Genomic DNA, 26,761 nt, shown 5'->3' on the forward strand with positions numbered 1-26,761 from the left:
TTGGTGTTAACAAAAGATAGAGCACAAACAACATGGAGCGGAGCCAGCCAGAACACAAAAATGTTCAGTCCAGTTTTCCACATAATCTGAGAAACACTGGCACAGTATGAAATACCCCAGCTATTTTTTCCCCTCAACACACACAATCTCCCTCTTTTGTTTTTTGGGGTTTTTTTGGTTGTTTTTTTTTGGTTGGTTTGTTTCTGTTTTTAAGCAGATTGCAAATCTGCTCAGATTTACATCAGGTTTACGAGAGGTTTATTTTATTCTTTGGGAGCAGGGACACAAGTGTTTGGTTTGGTTGGAGCGGGGCGGGGGGGAGTTGGTTTGTTTGTTGTTTTCTGTGTGTGTGTTTTGTTTGTTTTTTAAATGTGAGGGAACAGCTGCTTTTGTCCTGCTCTGAGCATAGACAGGGATTTAGGCATTTTAGAGCACACAAAGTTTCTCTAGCTGCAAAGCAGGATGACCATATCGCCTGCTTCAACTCAGCTACACTCACCACAGTTCTCCAGCTGATGCAGATGTTCACTCTAAACCCATCCTTCCTCTCCCCCAACCTCAGGGATGAGCAGTACACAAAATTAAACTTGTGGCTAAAGCTGACGTCTAAATATTGTGCTGCCAGCTCCAACTGCCAAAGCATCTTGCACATCAGCAACACACACTTCCCTCACACACCAGTCTGGACCGGGAAGGCAACACTGGATCCACCAGCAGAGAACAAATAACATGACGCTGACTAACCTGATTTTTACCATGCTCAGCATCAGAATTACAACCCTATTTTCTGCCAGTGTAAGATACCTTTGCATGATTTTTCTATTTGCCATCATCAGTGTCTAAACACCCAGCAACATCTGAGCTATGTCAGCAGTGGCTCTTTTGAACACCATCAGAAAGATGGAATGAGGCAGAGCTTTAATGCACAACTTTTGGGGGAGTTTTAAAATTAGTGAACACTTTTCGACACCGTATAGGAACACTTTTCGGAAACAGGAGGTAAACTTTAGGGAAAAAGATTTTTTAATTAAAGAAAAAGAGACAGAAAACGGGACTACTAATACTTTTAAGTAGCTTTTACTTTAAGCATAATGCAGACAGCATTGCTTGTAGTACACTGTTGTCACACTCTCAAACCCTAACTAGCACAATAAAAACTGAAGACCACCCATAGTTTTAATGAGTGAACTGCAACTACCCATGCTGCTTCATAGAAGAGTATTCACAAGAGACTCTCTGTTGCACAAATAGGTCAAAACAAGTTATTAAAAATGACAAATTGCCCTTACAACATATGGATTTCAAAATATGCCCAGAGTTCATTTGGAACATATGGAGAGCTCTTTGATCTAGAAATTCAATAGTGAAAAAATATAAGATAGGATAGTTGAAGATTTCTAGCATTATACAGCTGTATTTGGGTCTAAAAAACATGGCGTTTGTACAAATACTTTTCTGACTACATGTGAGAAAAGGAGGATTGGAAGAATATTCATTTCAATATTTAATCTTTTGGGAAAGTGCCATGTTCAAACCTGTACACCTGGAAACACTTGCACAAAACTAGAGTAGTGATGGGCAGAGCGGCAAATATCCCAGCTCTCAAGATTTTCAGCACACACTTAATTGTATGGAATTAAACCATTAACCAATGATGAGGTTAAACCTCATCATTTTGGGGGAGAAAGAAACTTTCACATTTTATATAGATGAATTGAGTAGTAGCGTAATAGCATTAAAATTTCTGATTACATTTCTAAATATTGCTCCAATTCATTAATAAATTATCTGCCCAATAATTAGTACTAACCTAATCTTGCAAACTTCTGCAGCTCTGTCTAAACGAAAATCCACCACCAGTCTCTCAGTTGCAGTAATTGAGAACAGCACGCTGCTGAACTCAACAAGGATGAACACATTACACTTGCTTGAACACTGATTCTTAGAAACTAATTGTCATAAATGTCTCTTACATGCAACAATTTTTCCATATATTATATGGAATTCAAAACTCTGAATCACTATGAGCAAGAGATTATACCAGAAATACTTAAATACTTATGCAAGCAAATAGAGAATCCAGCTGTGAATTGACTCAAGAATTTTCATCATTTTCTTCACAAATTTACAGATCAAACCAAACAATTTTCAAAATTCTAAACAAAACACCTGCCTATAAAATAGAGGATAGCCGAAATGCTACAAAAGCCATAATGGAAAAAAAAATGGTAATTCCAAAGCCTGACTCATAGTTTTTGAATGCCTGGGGTCAGCAATACTCATGCTGTGGTTGCACAGTCATTTCATCCCAGAATAAATCCAGGCTTCCTCCAACATGAGTGATCCTGCCTGCTCCACCCCACACTGCTTGTACAGCAGCCACATCCAGGCAGCTGTGCCGGCAGCTGAACCAGGGAACACATCCAGCTGAAAAGTAGCACAAAACAAAAAACTCAACCGGAGAGTTCAGCTGGGTCCAGTCTCCGAGAGGCCACACTGTGCAGCCCAGAAGTGCTTCTGCCACAGCTGGGGACACCCAGGTACAAGTGAGGGGTCGGGAGGGTGATGACCTTCAGGAGCAGAGTGGACTCACATGGGATTTAAGTGCCCGTGAAATCTCAATGTAAAGATACAAAGAAGAAGGTGTGCTTGGCCAGAACATTAACACTGGAGCTGAAAAGATTTTGGTCAGTTCTCTGAACTAGCCAGTGTGCCAAGATACCATGGCAGTGCAAGGCTTTATTTGAAGCACTCCTGAACACAGCACCTTATTCTGGTAATGGTTCTGTGGCCACCGAACCAATTGTTTTGGCACAGAAGGAGACTCATGTGGCACAGGCAGCAGTGGGAAGCTGTCAGACTACAACTGGTTTTCACAAGAAAAAGCAGCTGCTCATTGCAGCAGAGTTGAGAGACCTTCTTGGGCTAACCTCTGCCATTCTAAAGAACACCTGAGTATCACCCTGCATTCACATTAATTAACATTCATTGAACAATACCAACTTCCTGTAACAATCAGTTAAATCTCAGTGCAAGTCTCAAAGTTAAGGATCTTACTTTAAAGAGATCACGTATCAACAATTACTTTTGTCTGCTTCCAACCCCTCCAGCAAACCTCTCCTTACCTTACAAGTTGCACTTTGGCAAACACCTTCAACACACTCTTCTTTCCTCAGAGTCCCCAGCCAAAGGTGGGATGATCAAAGCAATTGGTCCTTTGGTTTCAGGCAGGAAATCTGACTTTCCACATCCTACACTACGGCACATCCTGTTTGTATATTGCACAAGTACCAACAAATACAATTTTGATATTTCCTTTTATCCACTATAAAGAAACTCCATGTTTCACAAATTAAGTATAGAAAAGAGCATTTGCATGTTGAGAGGAAGAAAGAAAAACAATACTTATTAGAAGTCCACAAACCAGTACAATGGAGCAGTGTAACATTAACTGAGCTTGTCCTTGAAAACTAAGAAGGTGAACAGACCTACAAGTGAAAATTCCATTAAAACCAGGAACGGTATCCACACAGAAGTATATCCACAAGGACTATACTAGTCAAATTTTCATTTTCTTCATCAGAATAGCAATTTCATGATATTATGGAGAAAACTATGTACATTGCTTGTTAGCACATGAAATGGACATATTATTGCCTTTTTTTAAAAGCCATTTCATCTACATTTTTAACAGGATGAAACTCCCCCCATTTTTCATGGAAATCTCATGCAATCATTAATCTAACTCTACAGATCAATAAAGCTAGGACTAAGTACTTTCAAGGATCATTACCTCATACACCATCTAAACTTAAGGCTCATTTGCACCCTTTGAATGCAATGGGACCATTGACCTTCAGTGGGAGCAAAAGCAGCTACATCAAGGTCTAAGTTAACCAGCAGGTAGGAGAGGACCTCAATCCCAGGATGGTGTGCCCACAAACCTGGTACTACGAGAAGACCTGGCCATCACATGCATTGTCTGCCTGCTCCAACAAGGTGAGAGGCAACAATATTGCAGCCTGAAAGACCAGGCAGATAAAGGCCCCTTGCAGGCTACAGCATCAAAAGTATCAAATAAGATGCTAGAAATCAGTCATGTTAGACATTAGGGACAAAAGAATAATGGGTCCTCAGCTCTATTGCTACTTCAGTTTTAACTGTCTGAGGCAGGAGACAGTGTATTTATTTCCTGCTGCCAGTGTTTGCAGACCAGAGGAGGTGTCTACTCATTCAAAGAGGTTACTCAGTGCTCAGAGCCATTTTCCTCTATCACAGCTCTAGAGAGGTGGAAAACCAAGGCTTCCATACACACAGATCTACCCACAATTTGCCCTTAGGGCAAATAGATCCTGGTTGATTTAAGGGTGAGTAAGTGCAGGGAAGCCACAAAAATTTTGCGAAAGGCACATGGCAGCTGTGAAGTGTGGTCTCCTGATTCCAGCACTGCAGGAGTGCTGCAATGTTTCCTCCAGTCATTGCAGTTTGAGAGTCTTACACGGTTGCCAGGTCAACCAGTGATCAAGAGAGTCACAAACTTAAATGGATGCCTCTACACCATCAATTTGGTGAAGTATGGCATTTGTACGTACAGTTAATTCCTGTGTTATCCACCTTGCATAAATACTAGTTTATTCTAGGAACCCACTAGGGAATGTGCCAAGGATTCAGATTGCATTAAATCAAACAGGGGCCATGGAAACAAGCACTTTTGGCTCCAACACAACGGAAGTTGTGCAAATCTTCTGCAGTGTTGTACATCTAGTAATTCACAGATAAAAAGCCCTGCAGACCTGCCACAACCCTGCATTTTTGTATCATTAGTTGGATTTTCTAACCTTTGTATAAAACAATAATATAGTTCCAGTTGTAGTGCAGAATTTCCTTTGAAAATGATCTCTTGAAACTTTCTCTAAAGCTGTTAAACTATTGCGTAGATAACGCATATGTTATGGTGACATTTACTTACATTCTTCCAGCAATTCAAAAAGTGTCCTTAAATTACTATCTAGATAAGCTTATATACCACCTGAACACTTAAATCTTAAATACCAAAAACAGGGCACATATTCTGATATACATTTCAACTTCTTACTATTAGCTGTGATTTTCTTTCTTCCAAGAAGATACAGCATTCTTGTACGATTTATTTTTTTAATTTAGTTCCTAATGCTAAACCTTAATTTCTCCACAAAATTAGTTTTGCTAATTCATCTAGGAGTTTCTTTCTCTCCTACATTTCCATAAAATAGAAACTTCTTTGGTAGGTAACTGAAAATATCCAATAATGCTGTCATAGAAGTAAATTCCAAAACTTTTAAAGAGCATTCATATCTGTCACTGTCAAAGAACTTGACACTTGTCTTTATCCTGCTTTGTAGAAGTTTGAAACTGACACGCAACATGAAATCTTTTAGACTCAAGAAACTAAGCCTAATGTGTAGAACAGTTAACTAGTTTGTGGGAAACTGGCATTTCCTCATACCACAGTAAAATAAACAATTATTGAAAAAAAAAATAAATATCAAAAATCATGCAAAGTTACAGGCCAATACTCAAAACAGGTTAATCACAGCTGCAGATGTATTTTTCAGCCCTTAAGAGAATATGATGATTATGCTATATGCAAACTTTTTTTCTCCCTATCTATACCAAGATTGCCATGTTCATGCCATGGGAAAACATTGCTTTTTACACTGAATCTAAGGTCAGTCAAGAGAAACACTAAGAAGAAACTCTCAAAGTTTGTTTTCCAAAGTGATGCCTATTAAGTACATTACTTATGGTAGCTAAGAACACCCAAATTATTTCAAAATACTTTTAAAATACAAAGTTAACAGTATACACCAAGAAGATTTGTTTCCAAAGGCATTACATGGTGAGGCAGGACAAGTGACCAAAAACTGTCTTTGCCTATTGATTAGAAAAATACACTGAAATGTGCTTTGGAAATTAATCTCAAGGATTATATGTGAAACACTCCGTGAGAAACGAATGTCTCCACTTCTTATTTACAGTGGTCATTAGCACCGTCTTTGCCTCTTTCCTGTTTGAACCATCTGTTCATTTCCTCCCTCTTCCCCCCCCCCCCCTAAAAAAAATAGGAGGGTGGGATAAACAGAAATGGAAAATGTGGGAAGTTGGCAGCATGCTGCATCACTGTTTGCCCATATGCTAACTCATTATATTAACATTCATATTTCAGGGCAAGAGCAATTAGCTCCCAGTTTTCTCTCCTTCCTGCTTTATGTTAAAGCTTCTCCTGTTCACTGTGTTACATTTAAAGGGAAAGGAAGAAATCCCATAGAAGTAGGTAAACGAGGGAAGAGGGTGTGCTTTGTACCACATCAACTTGTGATCTTGTGCTAACACTGAGCCGGCAGAGAGGATTGAGAAATGAAAGGAAATTCCTCTTAATACTGAGTTAATGTTTGGGAGCAAAGCGATACTGTGAAATCCAACTCCCTCTCACTTGTCACGAAAGCATCCCCAATAAAGTAATGTGTGGGAGTATATTACCCTGTCTTAACCCACACAGTCACACACACACACGCCAAAAGGGATACAGAGATGACAGGCAGAGACATGTTATAGTTTCAGAGACACTTGTCCTGACCATTATCGCTAGTATCGGCAGTAGAGGATGGCCAACTTACCCCGGTAACTGTTTCCAGGCTTGTAAAATTCTGGATCGCCCTCTACCCTGAGGCTAAATTCATTATACCCTTCCCTCCTGGTGCCTTGGGCTCGCAGGATTCGGCTGCAATATCCCTCGGATTTCGCGGCTTTCTCCAAGGTCTCGTCAGAAAAACCCTTCGCCACCAAGGGGAAAGTCAACGCCAGAAGCCGCAGGGCTAGAGGCTGCAGATGCGCTCCCATCCTCGGCGCTCCCAACAACTTTTTATCGGCGGGGCGGCGGCGGTGCCGGGGAGCCGGGTGGCGAGGGGAGCCGGGCCCGGAGGGCGGGCAGGGCGGGCAGCACAGGCAGGGCAGGCAGCGCTCGCTCAGCCCCAGCCGGCAGCGGCCCCCAGCATGAGGCTGCCAGGTCGGAGGGACCGCCTGAGCGGCTGCCGGGGAGAGGGAGGGAGGGGAAAAGCAGGGAGGGGGCAGAGAGAGAGGGGAGGGGAGAGCAGGAGGGAGGGAAGTCTGATCTTGCCCAGATCCCGAAGTGAAGTGCTGTTTTGTTTCAGAGCGTGTGATTAGCAGCTCGGTAATGTTTATTTAGCCGAGCTGCATTCACAGGGTTTGGTGAAGAGCAGGGGGACGCTGCTGTCTCCCAGACACCCAACGCAGCGGCGGGGAGCGCTGCTGTCGCTTGCGCTAAGCCCACAGACCTGACATTAATCACTCGCATTCCTGCCAAAGTCTATAGTTACTGTAGGGATAACAAGGCTCAAAGAATTTCCCGACACCCCACCACCCCCTATCTTTCTCCAAACAACAGACAGGGTAAACATTATCAACTAAATCAGAGCAGATGGTCCAAGACAAGCGCTTGCTCTCCGCACGCTTGATGAGCAAGGAGCATCGGCTGCAGCTTCTCGGGTGTGAGCATATCGAGTGCCACAGAGGAGACAGATGTGGAGAGATGATGTGCCAGAAACACGAGATCCATTTCTACATCAGCCTGCAACTGTGCGTATCAGAGTTGCAGGCTGTGTAAGTGTACATGCAAGCACACTACATACAACAGCTGTGAACACACCTAGGTAAACACAGGAGCTCTGCTTCCACACTCGGAAAAATTCAAGCAGATGCAAGGAGAGAGCAGATCTCATTATTTCTCCTTTACACAAGGCATACTGGGGCACAAGGATGCTTATCTAAATCCACAAAGTAAGTCCACAGCAGTTGGGAAAAAAGCTAACGTAGACCCCTGGGGTCATTAACTCCAGGGTTTTGAGCCCTAAATGCTGCTCTTCTCTCCCTCTCTCCCTCCACTGCTCTTTAAGTGGAGGGAAAAGTTGGAAAGGTATGTCCTTGATCAGGACCTGAATACTTTCAGGATGCCAGCTGTACAAGTGGACACAAACCCCTTTCTAACCACTTTCTCCGGGACAAGACTTTAGCAGATTGATGAATACAACCGCATTTAAGCACAACTTCCAAGAAGTATGTGAAACAGCAAGCAGCTTGAAACCCTTCTGGCACCTCCTAAGGCATTTTCTAGTATCAGATCTGTACATTTTTGGGTTCCAAACATACCTGTGGAAGTTGTTTGGTGATAACATATTCTTGTATGCCAAATAAAGGTGTTTCTTTCTTAAGGTCTCAGTGAGGATGCTGAATCTTTTATTTTCTGGAAGATTAATTGCCAAGAGCTTTGATACTGTAAGCTTGTATATATTTTAGTCTCTGTTACGTGTTTATAAATAATGCAAACCAGTACATCCTCAAAATATATTTTCAGTAAAAATAGTTTTAGCAGTTGGATGAGATTTTAGCTTTTGTTGCAAACAAGGAGTTATTGACAGTGACCATCCATATGCTTGTGAAGAGGTGGCAGTCAAAGCTCTTGTAACCACACTGAATGGTAACATCCAATTCTTAAGCACACACCTACTTAGGCACCTGCAACACTGGATGTGGTACCACCTACATTGCTTCTGCCAGACGGCTGGGAGAGCCAGGCTGGCTGTACAGACTTCCACTGCTGAGAAAAGGGTTTCACTATGGAAGGATAAATGGTCTTTCCAGCACAAGTTGCTTTTCCTGTTCCTCTTGTCCTGCTGGAATGAAGCAGAAAGAGCAATCCTGACTTTCCAGTGTAATCTGCCAGGTCACCTCCCTCCACTCAATCCTCTTCCTTCACAGCCCCACCTTCCACCCAGCCTCACAGTACAAGGCCATCTTGATCTATTGTCTTTAGGACAATATTCAGTCTGCTTTTGCTAGTGAACCTTTGAGCTGGCTTGGTTATGCAGAATATTTTGTTGCATGCATCCAAAGACCCATGTTCAGTTAAGTAATTAAGTGACTACAGTTCAGCAATATCATAGACTTCTGGGGATCATTTGACCACCATGTTCAGCTCATATATTTTATGAGAACAAGGTTCACTTTATCCAGGTTCTTCAGTCAAATTTATCAGTGAAGAAAAGCAAACACATATGACACTGAAAATGCCAAGACAACTGTAACCGTACTGGTATAAGATGCCAGTCAATTTGCCTCATTCTCCATAGTTGACTTGTCATTTCTTTTGCCGAGAGTGATTGAAAAGCAATTACCTGACTGCAACATTTACGGCAGGAACCACACATGCTTCTCCACAATCTGCCTTTGTTCTGAGCCAGAGTTCTGCATTCTAACTCAACACTCCTCCAAGGATTTAATTTTGGTTCCTCTTCACAAGTTTTTGGTTTTATATGGTACCAAACTAATTACAAGTTAACTAATTCATCATCAGCATCTATTGACTTATTAAACTTACAATGGATCCTACATCTCTTTTATTAATCCCTGACTTGATGTGGCCTGTTTCTTCTAGTTTCTTTTTTGTTTAAAAGCTAAAGTGTTAGAAAGTTTCCTAGAAAGGTATAATGCCATGTGTCTTGTTAAAAGTGAATGCTTCAACTTAGCAACTGATACAGATAAGTTAACTTGCACTGCCTCCAGCCATGAAATGAGTAATTTGTTGTAGAGACAGTTTAGAATATGGGTAATGCCATTAAGCATGGGCATCCTCAGGGGTTTTTATTTGTTCTACTAATTAGTGTGTGTTTGCCTAAAGCATCCAGAATGATGTATCAGTGAAAGAGGCATGTGAACTGATGAATCCAACCATCCATGTCAAATTTAACAGAGAAAGCTTCGTATCTTAGAGACTGCAGTGCTGCTTTTCTTTGTGTACTTTCTGGGATGAATAAAGTTGCTGTCCATGACTATTAGCCATAACAATCATTGCTGGGGTAATATTGCATTTGATAGAGCTGTAATGGTTGGCAGAAACTCTCTTTCCTCCCCTTGCTCCCACAGAGTGAGCTTTCCTAACAAACAAAAGCATTGCACAAGATCTGCAGTCTTTCTTACTTTTTGCTTTTCCAATAAATGTCATTTTTTATATGGCATTTTAGTAGAGTGTACTAACTACTGACAAATATCCCTGCATTTATTGGAATATATTGTAGGTGGCATTTCAAATTTTCTCTTTCCTTACGCTTCTATGATTTCAAATAGCTACTTGAAATCTTGGGAATTATCTACAAAGCAACAATATGCAATGCAATACTTAGTTATGCAATACCTGATTTTAAGGCTCCTAGCCCACAACCTAAACCTCAGGTAAATTGATTAAAAGTCTGTTAGACCCCTTAGGAGAGTCAGTTCACAGAGCAGAGGCCAATAGACTACTCAATAAGAAACATCAAGGTGTCAGGTGTCCCAAATCTCATGGCCATCAGATGCTTGATAACTTCAGTGGGCTGTAGGATTCACCTTCCAAACACAGGAGCTAAAAGCTCAAGCCTAGCTTTAATATATTATATAAATAAAGATAGTAATAACAGCAGGAGAATACATCTCTTTCAAAAGATGGCTGGCAAGAATGATGTCTACTCTTTTACACAAGAGCTGGTGATTAAAGTATTCATTTAGGATGTCAGAGAGACACGGGTTTCAATTGCTTGCTTGCTTTGCAGGTATTCAAATCCTTATCTCTCACTTCTCAGAAAGTTTCTAACTGTGAAGATCTAAGTCTTCTAGAAGCACCCTCAGCCCCTTATGGAAATGTTAGACTTCCTTCTGAAGTTGAGCCAAAGCTCAAATGAATAGCTGGAGAGGAAAGTGAGGGTACTCTATCAATTAAGATGCATTTTCTAGAGAATGATATCCAGGGTGTATTTTCTTCCTCAGGAGAAATTAATTGTATTGGTATCAATAGTTATTCAGTATTTAGGTGATTGCCTAGCATTGGAAGTTTACAGTAAGTGCATTCTGAACACCACTACCAAATTAAGAGACATAAGATCTTCTCCTCATGACTTGCATGTTTAGCTACTCATCACTGCCAAGACAGAGGATACTTCTGTTCAGGCAAAGCAAGAGTACATCAGATGACTGACAAATAGCATTGCTAAATAATCTGCAATAAAACCTTTGGTGACGGGGAAGGTAAGCTGGGAAATTGAGGACTGCATTTTCTATTATGCCTATCCTATTTTTAGACCTTTATGTCTTACTGTAGATCTAGCTACTGGTCTAATTTGCATCTCTATCTCCATTCACCCCCATCAGCAGTCACAGTCAGTTTTTCTTAAACAAGGTAGAAACTTCCTTTATTGATTTAGATGGAATAATAATCTCATTGCTACTAAAATTCCCCTCTATCTACAGTGAGGATAAGGTTCTTCTAATACCAGTTAGTCCATGCTGTCTTTGAAGCCTGTTTAGAAAAAGATCTAGAGATATCTCTTGTCCTAATAGACAAAGGAAAAGGCTTGGAAGACATTTTAAATGATTTCTTATGGCTCTTTGGCACTATTCACAACTTCCTTTCTCTTAGGAATCTAAGTTGTGAAAAGTAATGACAGTAAATGTTTGCAGAGGTCTGTTCACCATTTATAGCACTGTCAGTCAATACAATGCATCTCCAATATTAAACTTCCCAGTAACTCAATTACATTTGCCTGTTCAGTCATGTGTGTCTTCAACATATTTTTATACTGACAATACAGAGAGTTTTCATTTCTAACACTTATTATAGAAATATTTGGTTCCTGACACAATGAGAATAGCATCATATTATTAGAGAAACCATGAAATGCTGAGAGAAACAGAGGAAGAGAGAAAAGGCTGCTTTTGGGCTTAACTGGGACAACAACTGAATGAAGCTGGAAAACTGTTGGACAAAACATATATTTGAAATGGCACAGAGGGCACAAAAGATGTAGAAAGTCTTGCCAAGCACCCTGGGTAACACAGGCAGAACAGGATTTGAACTGAGGCTCTTCTTGAATGGATCTTTCAAGCTCAAATGTTGACAGAAACTCATCTTCCACACTCAGTCTATTTTGGTGAGGAGGTTTACTAAGGAAAGACCCAGGCATCTTGGAATATTTAAACTCAGGATTCCTTCCAGTACTATAGAGTAAATATGTTCTTTAAAAAAAAAAAAATCTCTTCCTTTATCCCACACAACAACTTAAGAGCTATCTTGGGAATCCCTAAGAACTCCCAAGAGCAGATTAAACAGAAAAGGTTTTTCCAAGCCCAGCATGAGGCTTCATTTACTCTTAAAGAAACTCATTGCTGCAAACCTAGAGCACCAGCAATTTCTAGGTCACATTTCCTCCAATTATACATGACTGCCTCCCTCACCAGTCCCTGCCTTTAGAAACTGCCCAGTTTCCGTGGCAGGGGAAGAGGAGACGTGATCCCTAGTGCTCCCCCTCTAGTGCTCATGCCAGCCCCACCTGCTGCACCTCAACCAGGTGTCCACCATGGCTGCCTTGCAATGGTCCCATCATCATGTCCATGGCCATAACCTTTCATCACAGAGTAAAAGTTCAGCTCTTAAAAAATACACACAACAAACAAACAAAACAAAACCCAAATAAACAACAACAAAACACAAAAAAACCCCCGCACCAAAACAAAACACCCAAATAAACAACAACAAAACACAAAAAAAACCCCGCACCAAAACAAAACACTCACCACCACCACCCCCAAACAAACAAAAAATCCCACAACCCACAAACAAATAACAACAAAAACCAAACAAACAAAAAACCCCACACATACAACTAAGTCCTTCCAAACTAAACCAGACAACGATAGGACTGCAAGGGTTTATGTTAATTTAAAAAACTTAATCCCAACCTAAAATTCAGCATCTTGGTAATTTATTCAATCACCTTTCACTGATTTTACATTTTTGCTGATTCTCTTGCATCAGCTTTGACTTCAGTGCCTCTAACTTGACCAAATCTGGCTAAAATAGTAATGAACAATGATCAAACTGAATTCAGCTTTTCAGCATCTTTGCTACTTAGACTTCATTATTCAGCATTTTCTTATCACCATATCTTAGCTTTTGAATTGCTCAACACCTGTAGATTGGCTGTTGCTTTGACCTGCTCACCCTGCATTTTTATTCCACTAAGACGTGATTTATGTGATAAAGCTTCTGGGTTTTTTTGGTAGCTGAATTCTGAAAGTTGGAAGGAACTTTCAAGAATGGCCAGGATAAAAATTCAGGGCAAATATTAAAAGAAATTCAATTTTGCATACAGGAGAGCTCCTTTTTTTACTGATTCCCAGGCTGGACATTTTTCCTGGAAGAACGTGAAAGGCATTTTGTGCAGTCAAAGAAAATGACTGCTTGTATCTGGACAAGTAATTTACAAAAATATTCACCAAGCTCTATGTATGCCTATTATTTATTTAATCAATCCATACTTCTAAAAAAATTATAGTGATATAGTAAAAAATTAAAGATTCAATCAACTCTGATACTAGTATTCTGATAAGAAGTAAATTACATAAATACTTGCCAAGACTACAATAGCAATTCAATCTTAAATGTGGAAAGAAAATGCTTCTTGTGAAGTAACACACGCCATCAACACAAACCAAATAATTACATCATCTTCAAAGATCAAAAGCCTTCCCAGAACCTGCAAAACAACAACAACAACCTCCCCCCCAACAAACAGACGGCATGAATATGAAAAATTTTCTGGCATTTCTGGCACTAACCATGAAATCAAGACAGAAGAAAACAGAAGAAAACATAAATATAAGGTGATGCCATCAGCGAACTCACTGACACATTTCCACACTGGGACTATAATTCAAGCATGCTGATGTTTGCAAAATAGAGTCATCTCCCCAAGCAAGCTTTTTACAACAACCTGCTGCTACGTGTTATGAATTTATTTTCTCCATGTTGTCCTGCTGGATTCAGTAGCCCTTCTTCCTTTTAAAGAAAATATTTATGATAATGTTGGACTGATGCATTTTTTTTTTTCATATATCATTAGATGGCAGATTTATTTGAACCTCAGACTGTCAACTGCAGCACTTCTGTAGTTTACAGACTGTTGACACTTCCATTACAAGACCCATTTTCCCTGGGAATCTAAATCAGCTACTTATATCTCCATCTGACATCAGCAACATACTACCAAGGAGAGTGTGTGGTCCAGTTGAGAGTGTAGGACTGAGAAGAGACCTGCATTTCAGAATGTATTCTGTCACTGAACAGCTGGGCTGAGTCTGAGCTCACAAAGTCTCTCCATAGCTCAGTTCCCTATCAGGCAGGATAGCAGAATACCTTTGTCAAGCACCGAGATCTACAGATAAGATCATGACCTAAGAATAGCTAATACCTGCATATTATTACTGCAGGCAATGTTAAAAGCTCTACAAGTATTAGAACATTGTTTCAAAGCAGGTTTTGGGTGCTGAATGTTGGGTTTTTTTTTAAGAAGTTTTCTTTCAGTGTATTTGTGCAATTCACAGTTATGCCAAGTATTGCCAGATACTCAAGTGGGACACCAGGAATGCAGATGAAGAACAGTCACTATCCACAGACCCTCTCCAGAGAGATTCTGCAATTTGGGATATCAGAAAAAAGACAATAGTTCTCCAATAACGTTTCTTACATCTCAGATTTCCAGTTCAAATATTAAAGGACCTTTGGGAAACCTTTCAAATATTTGCAGACTAATTTCTTCTTCATATCAAAAGAAGTTTTGTGGCTGCAATGTAGAAAAGAATCCAAACTATCTAACAGCAAATGAGTAAAAATTACATATATGAAAAACTTTCAAATATGTGTATTCATACACAAGGCAGGGGGAATAATATGTTAAAATATTTCTTGCTTGGTAAACAGATGGAAGATCAAATAAGCAAAAGTGCTATGCTAACAATGTACCTCATTGAGAGTTCTGTGGACATGTCATCTTATTTTATTTGTCCTCAGTACATAAGGTTAAAATTGCAAGCTGGTAATGCAAAACAGGATTTGTGGGAGGAGGAAATATCTCTTCCCAGACCAGCTGGTGTAGCTGAAAAAAAATGGACAAACTTTCAAACACACCAGCCCTTCTGCAGGTCTGAAAAAGAGCTATTTTACAAAGCTAGATGCATGTTGACAACAATTTCTCAGAGTTTAGTCAGCTACATATTCATTACGCTATCTCTGTGCAGAAAGGTAATTGATACCTATGAAGTAAAGAGAATGTTAAAAGGAATGAAGGAGGAAGGTGTTAGAAAGAGAGGAGGAGGGTGATAAGTAGGTGAAAAAGAGAGTTATGTTATAGTCTACAGAATAAACAGAAGTTAGTGTGGGAGAGGAATATCAGAGTGTGCCATAAACTAACCTCTCTACTGAGCTCCTGGGTTTCTGTGCCCCACGAGCTACATTTTAGTTTGCAGGCTCAAATTTGGAAAGTATTTTGCTACTTTACCTTGATGATAAGAACAGAGAGACAGTTTTCTGGGAAAAGTTTGGAAATAGCAGCCGAAGGTCTTGTCATTTATAGATCTCCCCAAAGAGGTTCACCTGGTGTGCTGGGAAAGATGTCACTGTCTTGGAGACAGAATCTATTAGTAACTACAAGCAAAGTAATGGCTGGTAATTTGCCAACAAATTAGTTGGTTTTGGCTTTGTCTTTTGTTTGGTTGGGGTTTGTTTTTTTGTTTTTCACATCTTTTGGCTGAGCACAGGCAATGAAGTCTGACAACCTCCAGACTGCAGCTCTGCAAACTCACAGATTCATCTGGAATACTTCTGAGTGAATCAGAAAAACTATGAAGATAAATTCTGGACAGTGACACTTTTCTAACCCCACCCTCAAAAAGCCTAGAATCCAATACATTTATTAACTATATATCTGTTTATCTCTCTCTCTTTTTTTTTTTTTTTTTAATTAAATCTCAGGAGCAGCAAAGTGGAATGGATTTCTTGAACTACGTGTCCCACCTTCTCCTGTGCAAAGCAAAATATCATGTAATACCACATTTGATCAATCCTCTTAAGTCATTATGACCTTTTGATCATTACTCAGCACTGCAAGTATGAAAATCAAGTGTAGAACACATGTCCAAAAATATTGGGTTTTATAGCTTTTTTCTATGTGCATAACAAAAAGGTTTTGCTGCTAGCAAAATATGCGTCTTTTTAAAAATCTACATTATTCAGTGCTGATAAAAATTGCCTGCAATATTGAGTGCAGGTTAACAAAGGCCTTTAGATGATGTGTAGTGTTTCCACAGTCACACAGGGAAAAGCACTAAAATTCTTGAGATAACTATAACAAAAGGCAGGCAGTATTCATGGGTTGTAGCAGATCAAATAATCTTTTCTGATATATATCCTAGTCCATGCTGTATCAAGATACAGAAAAAGTGAATAAATGAAGTTACTGGAGTTTAGATAATTATGGTAATTATTTACATCCATTAATTCTTAGACAACTGACGAAGTACTGTATTACTCACTCTTGTGCTAACACAACAATGTAAAAGAGAAAATTGATTGTGTACATGGGTACATATATACCAATCATAATGCAAAAAATCCTGATACTATAGATAGTATTTGTGGGTTTGTATTTGTTTCTTTGGGGACGAACATGGAGGCAATTAATTATTTTTTTCAGCTTTCTTTCCTTGTATCCCCATAACACATAGAGCTAAACCATCTTTCCCCCTCCTTACAGGAATATATTTCTTTCAGTCCAAAATAACTGCATAGAATAGATAAAGCATTTGTAAGAATCCATGAAAGACAAGTACTCCAATAGTTTAGTGTGACAGGGAGGAAATACTGTGCAGGGAATTTTGTTTGGTTGGTTGATTTGGTTTTTAATTGGGCTGTCATGTAATTTCACCACTATCACAGGTACTAGCACTTGGTACAGAATAGAAGTGCAAATAACTTGTCAGTGACTCTAAAACATCCTCCTTTCCTAAAAAACAACAACAACAACAACAAACAAACAAAGAACAAAAAAAACCTAAAAAACAAACAAAATGAACAAACAAAAAAAGAAAAATATCTACACACGTAGCTAATTGACCCTGCTGTGCTACTTTAGCTCCTGTGAGAACTATGTTCAGAAGCAAATATTATATTGTTAACACAGTCTTAGGAATAGCTTTTATAGAAATACTATTATGGCACTATAAAACGTCACTAAAATGTAAGCCAAATAATACATTTTTTTTTTCTTTAATTCCTAAACATGACTCTAATAGACTAGGAGTTTCTTGTAAGCATAATGAAATCAGTAATAGAGGTGTGTTCCTAAAAGTCTAGTTTCAACTAAAATTTCACTTGTCCAAAATAGGACTTATGGGAAGCTTAGATTTCCACCGTCAGAATTGCCTTCCTAGATACCTTTGCTTGGCTGGGCTTTTTGAAGCCTCCTGTACAGACACTCTAATTGAGTCCCACGACAGGCCCAGGTATCTGTGTCTGTCTTGTCAAGGTTAAACAGATCCTCACAAAGACCGTGGACTTTTCACCTAGACCTGAGCACAGACGGAGTTTGGAAATGAGATATTGCTTCATCCCAGTGCTCTTTGGGATTTGAGCCAGCAGGTATTCACACATGTTGTGTTCTCATTATTCCCAAAAGAAACTGGGATCATTGTTGCCTTAAGTTATTTTTAGAGCACTGGAAAAGTTTAAAAAATGTATAAATAAAATCCCCAAACATAAGAAAGGAACGAAAAACCTGGCTATTAAAAAGATGCAGGTTATAAAGAACACGAGTATAAGATTAAAGAGAGACAGACATTGCACTTTGAGAAAGAACTCCAAAAAGGATAGTTCTAGATGTGGCAAGTAAGAATGGCAGAATGTGCTATATAGGCCATAGCAATCTCAAAAGACTAATAATGTAGAAAGGAGTTTTGTGATGATTTTCATAAATCCAAAATAGAAAAAGCACATAAGACATAGCCTTAATGACTGCAATGCGTAAGCTGGAAAAGGTACTATAACACAAAGGTATCTGGAGACAGTTGCATACCCTTGGAAAAGCTCCAGTCCCCACAAGAAAACTCAAAACATGACTGATTAAGCTTTTAAATTGGCTATGCACTCAAGAACTTCAGGAATACTTGAGGAAATCAGTCTTCATTTCTTTGACAAAAAATAATTAATGCCACAGACTGTGAATAATGCAAAACTATAAACTTGATGAGCTGTGCTGGGAGAAGGACATATAACTAGAGAGAATTACTTGATCATTAAGTTCAGTCCCCTCAAAAAGTTCCATTACATCACCTAGACAAACATCAAGAGTCAAAAACATTCTCCAATATCCTGAGAGAAACTTTAAAACTAGAGAACCCTCCAGTTCCTCTTGATCTGACCTGGAGCCCATTTCTTCCCAACCAAAATTTTTTTGTCAATTTAATTCATAGCACAGAGACAAACAAACTCAAGCTGCTCAGATTTGTTAAGATGAACATGCCATTTGAAATCATTGTAGCACAACTGGCATATGGTGTATGGAGGAACAGAAGCCAGTTTCATTTACTGACCTGTTGCAGTCATGCAACAGGTACTTCAAGAAACTGCATTTGCAGTATGGAGAAGAGTTTATATCACTTTGTGAGGTTTTTAAAAGAAAACATTGGAAAGCACAGAAAACAGGCCTGAAAGAGTCTTTGAACTATACCAAAGCAGGACAATTATTTTCAAAACTATTCCTGGCCAATTCACATCCTCAGTGCAGGAAAATGTCTGCTACTTTGGAAATAGTTAATTTTTAAATCTTCCATTCATATTTACATTCATTGTACCTATCTTTTCCTCCTTCAACAGTATTGCAGCCTTGTTAGTCATTCCCCATTTCTTGCTTGTACAGTCGATTCTTCCCACCTGTCACACACTCCATCCATATTTATAAATTTACATTCTTCTTACTTCGTATTATTTCTCCAATTTATTTGGATAACATAAATCTATCAATACAAGTTTTACTTTTCACTAATACTGTGCTTGCAAACCCACCTGTGCTTAACTCTAAAAAGTGTCTGTCATTTTAGATGTTATTATAAAAGTAATTAACTCTTATTCTTGAGGAACATAATGTTGACTCACAGAACCTCCAATTAATAAAATCTTGTGTCTTTTCCTTTTATTGTTTTGTTAAAAAATAGGCATATGATGCTGTCAGATAGACCACTTAGACAAGGTCTATTGTAATTGCATTCTGTATACTGTATTTATAAATTACAGAAAATAATATAAATATAGGAGTGAGTATATGCATGTAGACATACACGTCCCTATATGAAATCCATGTCAGACTGGAAAAAACACAGTGTTTTCCTGTGCATGAGTCTCAAATGCTAGTCAGATTTAAAACCAACCTCACCTAAAATTATCATCCATTTAATGTTATCACTTTCAAAGCAATTTTTATAGGTCAGAAGTATTTCAACTGAATAAATTGTTCTTGGATGACTGTTGATCAAAACAAGAACAATACTGTTTATTGAAAAATTTACTTCCTAATTATGAGTAATGTGTTCTGTGTAATAGTAGTGCAGAGTAACTTTTGAAAACAACTGTCAGTGGAAAACACTAATTATTATACCAATTTATACCTTATTCACTTTAATAGAGACCTGCAGAACAGACCATTTTTTTTTCATTAAAAAACAGTATGCCATCATTAGTTAATTAAAATATTTTTTAAAAATTTGGTATAGAACAGATTTCCCTCTGCCAAGAAACAAATCCACTTGAGTGTTTTCAGCCTGACTGCAGTAAGACTAAAAATAACAGAGGTTCTGATCAATTTGCTCATTTTAGAATTTTAGTCAGAACAGACTTAATTGAAATGAGGCTAAAGCAGTAGAGACTGCACTTCGAAGTCTCTGTAATTGTTAGGAATCTGATCCAGACTTACAAGTAAAGTACATTTGTCCTAAAGTAAACTTCATAAAATAACAGTTGTCCAAATTATTTGAATGAAGGCCTTGAAAATTCTGAACTGACTTGAAGTTAAAGGTTCAACAAACTATGGCATTACTATAGTAAGTATATTTACAATTAAATTATTTACTAATAAAATGTGTGGAGAAAAGTAACTTTCACACTGCAAAGTTTACTTTGTTATCTTTTAACAGTACATAAACTCATCTCTCTTACTTTCATGTCCACTTAAATCCATTGGATCTGCCATCAAGAATTTGTAACTACCCTCTGCTTCTTATCTACACTATTAATGACTTGAGACTTTAGAAGTTGTAAAGTGAAGTTCTAGTATTTTCTAATAAGGAAGCCTTCATGCTCTTTCACTTAATGAAATACAGCATGTTAGTACTCAGTTCCACAGTGGAACCTCATTTATGAAGAATTAGTCACAATACAATGATTGACAAATGGGTTCTTTACGACTGTGATTTAACCACTGGAACAATCCTATGAAACTTTATAGCAGAGAATGCACTGGGTAGGTCATAAAACTTTCAACAGATATTTTAAAAAGTGTTAAGGTATGTAATGACATGGACAGAAGTACCTCTGTTGTTTTGTCACTAACTAAATCCTGAACAGCTTAGTGCTATGTTATTGCCTTCTACTGTTTGATAAGGATGAAATACATGCAGTCTGGTTTAAGAATTTAAGTTCTAGACAGATAAGCAAGAGATTTTGAAAACTACACAGCATTTGGAAAACAAAATTTTTACCTTGTCCTCAGAAGTTATTTGATATTTGAAACTGCCTAAAAAAAAAAAAAAAAATAGCAAGAGAATTGTTTGTAGACGTGTACAAAAAGGTAATGGCAACAAATGTGATTTGAACTTGCAACTATAGAAATAACATCTTTTAAAAAGGCCATAGCATGATCTCATTGAAGTAAAGAGAAAAAATGATCCTCTAATGAAATAAGCTATACTCTTACTTGAAGGGTTTTTAATACCTGGACATTTCATCAAAGGACAAGCATCACCGTATATGGAATCTATCCATAACCAATCCTCACTAAAGTACAAAGACACAGAGTTGGAAAAACCTCCGAAGCAAAAACTAATAAGACATTCTGTGAAAGTCTTCCCTATAGGACAGCCTTTGGGGAGTCAAAATGCTTTCTGACTTTGCTTTCCAGACACTCAGTTCTACTTTCCTTAAATTTCAAATGCAGGGTCAGAGCCACGTGTGCTGTGCAAATTCTGTATCTTCATTTGAGCTTCTTCATACATACTGGGAAGTGACAAGATTGATAAAAGGACCCTGTGATTTGTTTGACAGGGTCTGTTCTACCCTAATCGAAAGTACAATGACACTCCTGCATCTCAGGATGGTGCTCGCACTGTAACAGGAAAGCTGCCTTTAAAAAAGATAATGTGTTATTGAAGCAGAAATATGTTGTGCACAGGGAAAATCTGAATAATATTTGATGAGAGATGATGTTTTTGAGCACTGATTGTGGATCATTTAGAAAGTCTTCTTTCAAAGATGATATTCATGAGGCATTTTGTAAAGCTAGGCATCTTGTGTCATGGGGTACAGCTGGAGACAAAATGGGTCAGTTAGAAATGCTTTCGTGGAAGGAAATTAGACATAACATTAGACCCCAGAGTGGAAATTTCTTAAAGTATTCCTCTGCTGTACTTATTGCAAGAATTTATGATCACATACAAGTCCTTGCAATTTAGTTAATCTATGCAACGTATGACGATATGTAGGAAATGGGCTGCTGAATTACAACTATTGAAACATACTGAGGAAAAGTCAAATGCAAGTAGATTTTTCCAGAACCAGAGAAAAATCAGAACTTCACAATTTCTAGAAGAATGGTTAATAAAAAATAGGTAATTGTAAACTAATAGTAACTAACTCTCATCTGTGTACCTGGAGTTTGTGGCCATTAGTAAACTGGGACTCAAAAATACCTTTAAAATTCCATTTAAAGGGAGTTACAGCTTTTAAAGGTCAGTTACATGTGATACTTAAGGAGGTGGAACATAAACAATAAAAAAAATTAGAAAGCAAATTCTTACACAAACTGTCCACAGTAGCATGGTTGTGAAAAATAACAGGATAAGACTTGAGTGTCTAAAGCTGAAAATAACTCAGGAAGGTCTCCCAAAATAACTATTAACCTAGATGCGGGGATTTTTTTTTTTTTCTAATCTCATTTCTTAGTGTTTTCTTTGTGTAAGCTGCCACAGATGCTGAGTTATGCACTCTCATACTTGCAAAGTCTTCAAGCTTTTGTGAAAATATACAGCAGAATTTTACATTCCTTTTGTAAAGACAATAGCATTTACTAAAGCGAGCGCAGGACATCAGAGTAGTGGGTCACTGGTGCCCAAGCATTTATTTAATTCCTAATAAATTAGTAAATCTAGCATTTAGAAATAGTTTGAAGGATTTTGTTTTATAATTCTGTTTTTTTTCCAAAAGACAGAAATAAGTGTCAAATGCTGTATGATTTTACCAATACGTAACATGGTAATTAGCGAAGGGTTGTACTGCTGTAGTTGCAAACTAACCATTTAAATAAAATTCAATATACCAGAAAATACACTAGAAAAAATAATCTAAAATGTATGGACAAAGAGTGCCTTTAGTAGTGCCAGATCTTCGGCTGGGACACGTCTCAGAGGTGGGAAGTTCAGCAACAAAGAAGGATTTCTTAAGATTATGGCCAAACTGTCTTCATATGAATATAGGGTATCTCATTCCATCTTGTATCTTAGACTGATTTTAAGGCTTTTTCATAAGTCTTTTATTTGTTTGACCATGAAGCTTCCCTGGCAATGGAAGAAAGGTAAAACATCCCTGTTGCCATTTTAACTCCTCTCCACCAAGGCAGTGAATCTGTATAAGGCAAAATGCACTTGGAAACATTTTAAGGAAACATATTCAGGAGCTTGGGATTGTGGAGAAGTGGAAACAAGGAATGATGTGCAAAAGCATTTACACAGCAGGTATAAAACAACACCAGTCCCCCTTTAAAGGGCAGACATCCTGTTGCTCTGGCTAAAGTTTCCTGGTTGTCAGTCACTCCTTTCTGAAAGAAGACTTGAAACCTTTTACTTGCAAAATGATAAGTATCCATATTTGCACTAATAGAATTATACTTGAATTTAAGTGGTCTGCAGACATTTGTGAATCAAAATAAGCCAAATAGAAATTCCATCTTCATTTTTTAAAAGATTCTTGACGTTTCAGCTGTTGCAGAATTGCATATTTTTGAACTACAAAAGGTATCTTTTGCTACTGATTGTTCCCAAAGCTAAGGAAAATAATTTCTTTCAGAAAAGTTGAAAGCTAAAGGGCAGAAAACAGCTATGACTCAGTAGAGCTAGTGGAATAAGAGACCAGTCTCCAAATCATCACTCCTTATCAGTATTCTTCAAAGTTTTATATAACTGATTGCAATAAACAGGTTGATAATGATAACAATGTAAAAACAAGTTGGCAATCTGTGTTATAGAAACCACATTCCATCCTGACCTAATTAAGGATATTTTTCAAGAGATATTCCTCATGATGAAAATATGAGCCTTTCCCTGAAATGTCACCAGGGAAAGCTTCCTCTGGAATTACAATTGTTTAAAGCAGAAGGGAATGAGACTAACTGGTGCTCCAAGTGGTTTTTTATTAATGAATTGTTTCTTTTTTTTACTTCTTTTGTTTAGGTGTGTAGATTTCTTCAGGTCTTTGCCATTGTCCCTCCCACGAAACACATGTTCTGCCAAATGTGGATTAAGATTTATTTTAGATTGTAATGGCAGACAAATGCTACATTACATAAATTAGTTTTTAAATGGTTCATCTTATTGCAAAGAGAACTTGAAGTGCACACTGAATGTTTAATGTATACTGAATGTGAAAAACAACATTGCCTGCTGTAGAAACAGTAAGTCAACAAAATTTTGGAAAGGATAAAATATTTTCATTCCAAAAGGTACATGCAAGAGACACTAATAAAACTATTTAAACTAAACTACAGACTAATTATTGTACATAGTTAGGCTAAGAAGAGATTTCCTCTGCATTTTAAGTCTCCTTTGCGCCTAGCTAAGGTGACTTGGAAAACTAAAATGCGAGTTCAGAGGTGTCCATCATTTCAGCCACAGGAATCCCCTTTCTGGTTTGTCTGTGACAGACTGAAACACAACTAAATATACAGACAGACACCCAAAATCAAACCAGCAAACTAACTGTCCCATCGCATAGCATTGCACAGTTAGTTGAATGCAGTAGTTTTCACATCTGTCACCTAATGAGAGAGCAATAACTGGTTCATTCAAGCACAATTGCTCTTGTAAGACGTGGCTGAAGAGAACAGGGGTCCTGGTGGACAGCAGGATGACCATCAGTCAGCACTGTGCCCTTGTGGCCAGGAAGGCCAATGGCATCCTGGGGTGTATTAGAAGGGGGGTGGTTAGTAGGTCGAGAGAGGTTCTGCTTCCCCTCTTTTCTGCCCTGGTGAGACCACATCTGGAATATTGTGTCCAGTTCTGGGCCCCTCAGTTCCAGAAGGACAGGGAACTGCTGGAGAGAGTCCAGTGCAGGGCAACAAAGATGCTGAAGGGAGCGGAGCATCTCCCTTAAGGGGCAATGGGTACAAACTGGAACACAGGAGGTTCCACCTAAATATGAGAAGAAACTTCTTCTCAGTGAGGGTGACAGACACTGGAACAGGCTGCCCAGGGGGGTTGTGGAGTCTCCTTCTCTGGAGACATTCAAAACCTTCCTGGACACATTCCTGTGTCACCTCATCTGGGTGTTTCTGCTCCAGCAGGGGAATTGGACTGGATGAGCTTTTGAGGTCCCTTTCAATCCCTAACATTCTGTGATACTTCTTAAACCAAAAATCTAGGTATATCCTTTGGAAGGTGTACATTAGGTGATAGTTATGTAGAAATAATGCATATGCATTTGTGTGACAGTCTCCAGTTTCATGATTGCACATTTTTCACGATTGCTCATTGTCTCATTTGAGAAACAGAACAATGATTCATACTAACTGGAGGCATAACTTTTTATCTTCCTCTTGTAATGTACAGCTTTGTACATTATTTATGTGCTCTGTTACTCTAGGCTTACATACAAAACGAGTGCTAAATCCACTAGGTAACTCTGGTGCCAAAAATATACAGAATCTTAAAATCCTCAGTCAATGCCACCCACTCATCAGATGCTTAAGTTTCCATTATTAGAGGTGTCTGGTTATGAGAAACAACACAGAATAATAAACAACCTTAAGATCACAACAGATTCTCAAACCAGTACCATTCCAGATAGAATTAAAGCAGGAAAACTCCTAATAAAAAAGGCTGGCACTTGTCTCCTTTTCAAGCAACCCCAAACATGTATGCCCCAATCTTGGCACAATTATTAGATACTAGGAGTATGTCAGTTTCATCAAAATATCTCTCTGTTTAATGTTACTAAGTGCACATGGCAACAGCCTCCTATCTGAATGATGCATATATAGGAACCTACCATGGTTAAAAGAGTCAGTCAGGGGAGGGATAATTATAAGCATCATCAGCTGGCTAACACAGCACAATATTTTATTTTTCTACTCCCATGAATCTTTATAACACATTTGTTTTACAAAAGAGCATGAACCTGGTTAGAAATTGTCTCCACCAAGAGGTTTTGCCAATAATAAAAATCGTTTTTAAAATAGAAGTATTCATAAATGTATATTGATTATAAGGATGTGCTCCATATAAAACCACTTATCCAAAAATCTGTGCACTGTGCTTTGCATTCCTTTCACTTTTTCAGAAATCATCCTACAACATTGTATTTCCAGGCAAAGGTCCTGAAAGAAACACTGTTTAGAGCAGTAATTAAATCCTGATGCTAACTTCTCTGGCCTTCTTTGAGTTTTGGGCCCCCAAGAGCCTCAGTCAATTAGTCACTTTGGAAAAAGTAACCATCAATTTCATTTCCCACGCAGCCCAAGAACAAAACAGATTTTACAAAACATCATTTAGGAATTGTGTTTGTGCTCCAGAATTCACCTCATTTCAGAGTCTCCTAATAACAGGCTTAAGTCTGTGATTTCCTTTTGGGCAGAGAATCAAATTTTATTTCTGCAACTCAAAAGGGTACTCAGGTAAGTCAGGTTGTCACTTGTCTTGGTGAGATTTTGTCCCACTCTGTTGGAGCTTGTGCTCAGTGTAAGAAACAAGAGATTTGAGACAGTACCCTAATTTCAAGGCATCAGGATTAAATTTTGTTCTAATCTTCAATCTGATCAGATGAAGGTATTCAATATTACATAAATTATTAATTTTGCCAAGTGATTGCCCATACTGCCTATATATTTGCTTAGGATATGCAAAGGCATTTTAAGCCGCTACCAAGAAAACCCAATATGAGTCTCTTCCAAGATAGCAGTTTAAGCATGGACAGATCACTTAATTCTTTGTGTTCTAGTTCTTTCAACAATAGGATGGGATAATATTAGTTTATATACAGTACTTTAGAGATACTTAATTAAAATTTCATTATATATTTGTCTCAGGAGAAAACTTTTCCACAAAAAAAAAATTGTGGGCATAGTTCTGAACGAATGAGGTGTTATAGCTGTAATAATTCTATCTTGCCCTTCTGTTATCACTTTTAATTGCATTTGTTCTCAATGTAGAATTTGTAGTTATGATATATGAGAACATCCTAACTCATTTTTTCCTGATCAAATACACTTTGACAATCATAACCCTCTTCCAACAACATATATTAACTATAAGCATGAACATTTAAATCAAAGGCAATAATACGCAATTGCCAGATATTCACCATAGTATT

At 38.2% G+C, this 26,761-nt stretch overlaps 1 protein-coding gene across 1 annotated transcript in view; it reads right to left on the reverse strand.

Annotated features, from left to right (window-relative positions):
* Positions 1-6,879, reverse strand: part of SPON1 (spondin 1) — a gene marked incomplete at both ends in the record, with an annotated part of 189,209 nt that extends 182,330 nt beyond the window's left edge. The window contains one exon of the mRNA XM_080345465.1: positions 6,657-6,879. Within this exon, the coding sequence (XP_080201591.1) occupies positions 6,657-6,879 (223 nt within the window). The remainder of the gene's footprint in view (positions 1-6,656) is intronic.
* Between the last annotated feature and the right edge of the window lie 19,882 nt (positions 6,880-26,761).

The sequence above is a fragment of the Nesoenas mayeri genome (assembly GCF_963082525.1).
Source record: "Nesoenas mayeri genome assembly, chromosome: 5".
Classification (NCBI taxonomy): domain Eukaryota; kingdom Metazoa; phylum Chordata; class Aves; order Columbiformes; family Columbidae; genus Nesoenas; species Nesoenas mayeri.